General features: G+C 39.0%; 1 protein-coding gene across 1 annotated transcript in view; it reads left to right on the plus strand.

Moving 5' to 3' along the window:
- LOC103606474 (melanoma inhibitory activity protein 3-like) overlaps nucleotides 1–2,577 on the plus strand; it is a 59,437-nt gene that overhangs the window by 1,863 nt on the left and 54,997 nt on the right. The window contains exons 2-3 of the mRNA XM_008591063.1: nucleotides 5–81; nucleotides 1,961–2,570. Of these exons, the coding sequence (XP_008589285.1) occupies nucleotides 5–81; nucleotides 1,961–2,570 (687 nt within the window). The remainder of the gene's footprint in view (nucleotides 1–4; nucleotides 82–1,960; nucleotides 2,571–2,577) is intronic.

Consider the following 2,577-nt stretch of genomic DNA (forward strand, 5'->3'; position numbering starts at 1 on the left):
CATATTTTTGGATATTTTCCAAAGGATTTAATCAAAGTAGTCCATGAATATACTAAAGAAGAGCTACAAGCTCCAACAGATGTAAGTTGTGGATTGCTTTTTTGTCCTCACTTATGAATTGGCTTATAAATTTATCAGTGATATTCAATTAACTATTTTTGAATGTCTTTTGGTCAAGGAAAAAAACAAGCTAGCATGCGTGTATCAGATTTTAATTCGGAATCAGACTACCTCTTAAAAAAAAGTTTGAAAAGAATTTAAAGGGGACCCTGTATCATAATCTGATGGTTATACAATATATTCAAACAGATGTTCTTATACAAGGCTGTGTACTCTTATACAAGGTTTTTCTTTGCAGCTTTATATGTGAAAATTAAGAATTCAATATGTCTGTAGTTAGTTATTAAATTTAATAGATAAATAATTTCATTGTACAAGCAAAAGGGGAAGGTGTCCCAATTTGAAAACTACTGATTGAGCAGCTATTAGACATTTTAAGTGTGTAGAAATCACGTTAAATTAATCAAACCCTAAATTACCTACTGGGCCAGAAATGCAAACTTAGAAGAGTTTTCTTAATATCTAGACTTTAATGATTTAAGGGATTATAGCTATGTTATAGATGTGGAAAAGGAACCTGAGAGTTTCAGGTGACGACTGGTCTCACATCTGTAAGGCACTGACTGCACATTCTGTAAAGTGTTCATCTGTGGTGCACTGGGATAAAATCATTTTGTGATTAAAAGGATTTTGTGTTCTGGAATCCTCATTCCAGCTGATTATTTTCTAGAAGGTTTAAAATTTATAGTAATTGATGCCCACCTTCATTCAAAAATCTCTGAATGGCTCTTTGGGATTGCTGCACAGCATGCAAACTGCTGGGCAAGGGCAATTCTTAGATGAGATTGACAGAATGGATGAAGTCACAGAGCTATTGCTATTCCTAAAATTTAATGATAATACCAGGGGCCATAAAATCAGCCGTTCTGCCTGTTTGGCTTCCCCTCGAGGAAGAGACTGCCTAGGACCTTGATTTACAGTAAGGTATGTACTTCACTGAATCTTGTTTTCAAGCTGTCTTTATGGCAGTGATAACGTGGACAGCCCCCTTGATGTCATTCTTTGTCCCTTTAAATTGTTACCTCCCATGCACCTGTATCTCAGTAAGGTATTTCTTAAGCTTATTTATCTCTCCCAATCCAAGGAAAATATAAGCGAAAAATCCATGTAGACTTAGAGCCTGACAGCAAGGTGATTCTTCCTGCTTCTAGCTGGGTGAGCAGAGAGGTACAGTGCAGAGGGCACAGTGGTAGAGAAGCTGGGTGGTCTTCTGGCTTCTCCTGGACAAATTACTATGAGGTGAATTCCTGGAACATCAAGCATAGATATTGGGAGTTGAGGAACCCAATAAATGACACCCTACTTTTTCCAATCTGTGCTCAGACCGAGGAGTCAGGCAAATGGAGACCAAAATGCTGCCATTACTTATGGATAAAGTTTTTGGGAGAAAATGACTCAAGAAATAATGGGCTTTCTAACATTGCATTCTAGACTAAAGCAGACTTATCCAGCCACAGACAAAACTAGCCAATGGGGTTCCTCCCCAAGGGGATTGTCCCTACAAAACGGACAGCATGGAGGAACAGAATACATATGTTTTCCCTCTGGCAGGTCCAAAACACAACACAGGGATGGGGCTGAGCATAACTCACCAGCCACATGAATCATTCCTTCCCTGGGGAAGAGAGAATGAAGCGAAGCCAGGAGTACTACTTGGGTGAGAAAGTGGGTTCCAGCCTCCTGTCCCCCCACTGCCTGAGAGTAGTCATCACCCACGGTTGACACAGGAGCCCCTCTAGAGCCAAAATGAACTTAGGGTTTTCTCTGTCAGTAGCATGGTAAGAGTTTGCTCTTGTGCCTCTTGGTTAGTGACACATCAATGTTTTTCTTTCCCTTACAGGAGACAGATTTTGTTTGCTTTGATGGCGGAAGAGACGATTTTGATAATTATAATGTAGAAGAACTTTTAGGGTTTTTGGAATTATACAAGTCTGCAACTGGAGATTCTGGGAAAGCTGTAGAAAAAACTTCTCTGCATGTGCATGTGGAAAAAACTCCTGAAGTATCTAAGGAAACTGAACCTAAACCTGAACCAGAAGAAGCCAACTTAGGGGAAAACAAAAGTGTGTTTCTAGAAAAGACTAATGGTCTCAAGGAACGGTTTATAGCTGAGAAGAAACATGCAAACAGTCAAATGGGCGATTCTAAGGGAGAGCAGTCTTTGTTTGAACCTCTTGAAGAAATGCTGCAAGATCAATTAAAAATGCCACAAAGTGAAAACAACAAAACCAGCAATAGTTCTCAGCTTTTGAGTGAACAGGAGATTGATGCTTATAAACTTTTGCAAAAGGACATGACTCTGGACTTGAAAACCAAATTTGGCTCAACTGCTGATGCACTTGTATCTGACGATGAGACAACCAGACTTGTTACTTCTTTAGAAGATAATTTTGATGAGGAATTGGATGCTGAGTATTACACATTTGAAAAAGAAGAGGAGAATAAAGAAAACTTTGA

The sequence above is a fragment of the Galeopterus variegatus genome, unplaced genomic scaffold (assembly GCF_000696425.1).
Source record: "Galeopterus variegatus unplaced genomic scaffold, G_variegatus-3.0.2 Scaffold6603, whole genome shotgun sequence".
NCBI classification, from domain to species: domain Eukaryota; kingdom Metazoa; phylum Chordata; class Mammalia; order Dermoptera; family Cynocephalidae; genus Galeopterus; species Galeopterus variegatus.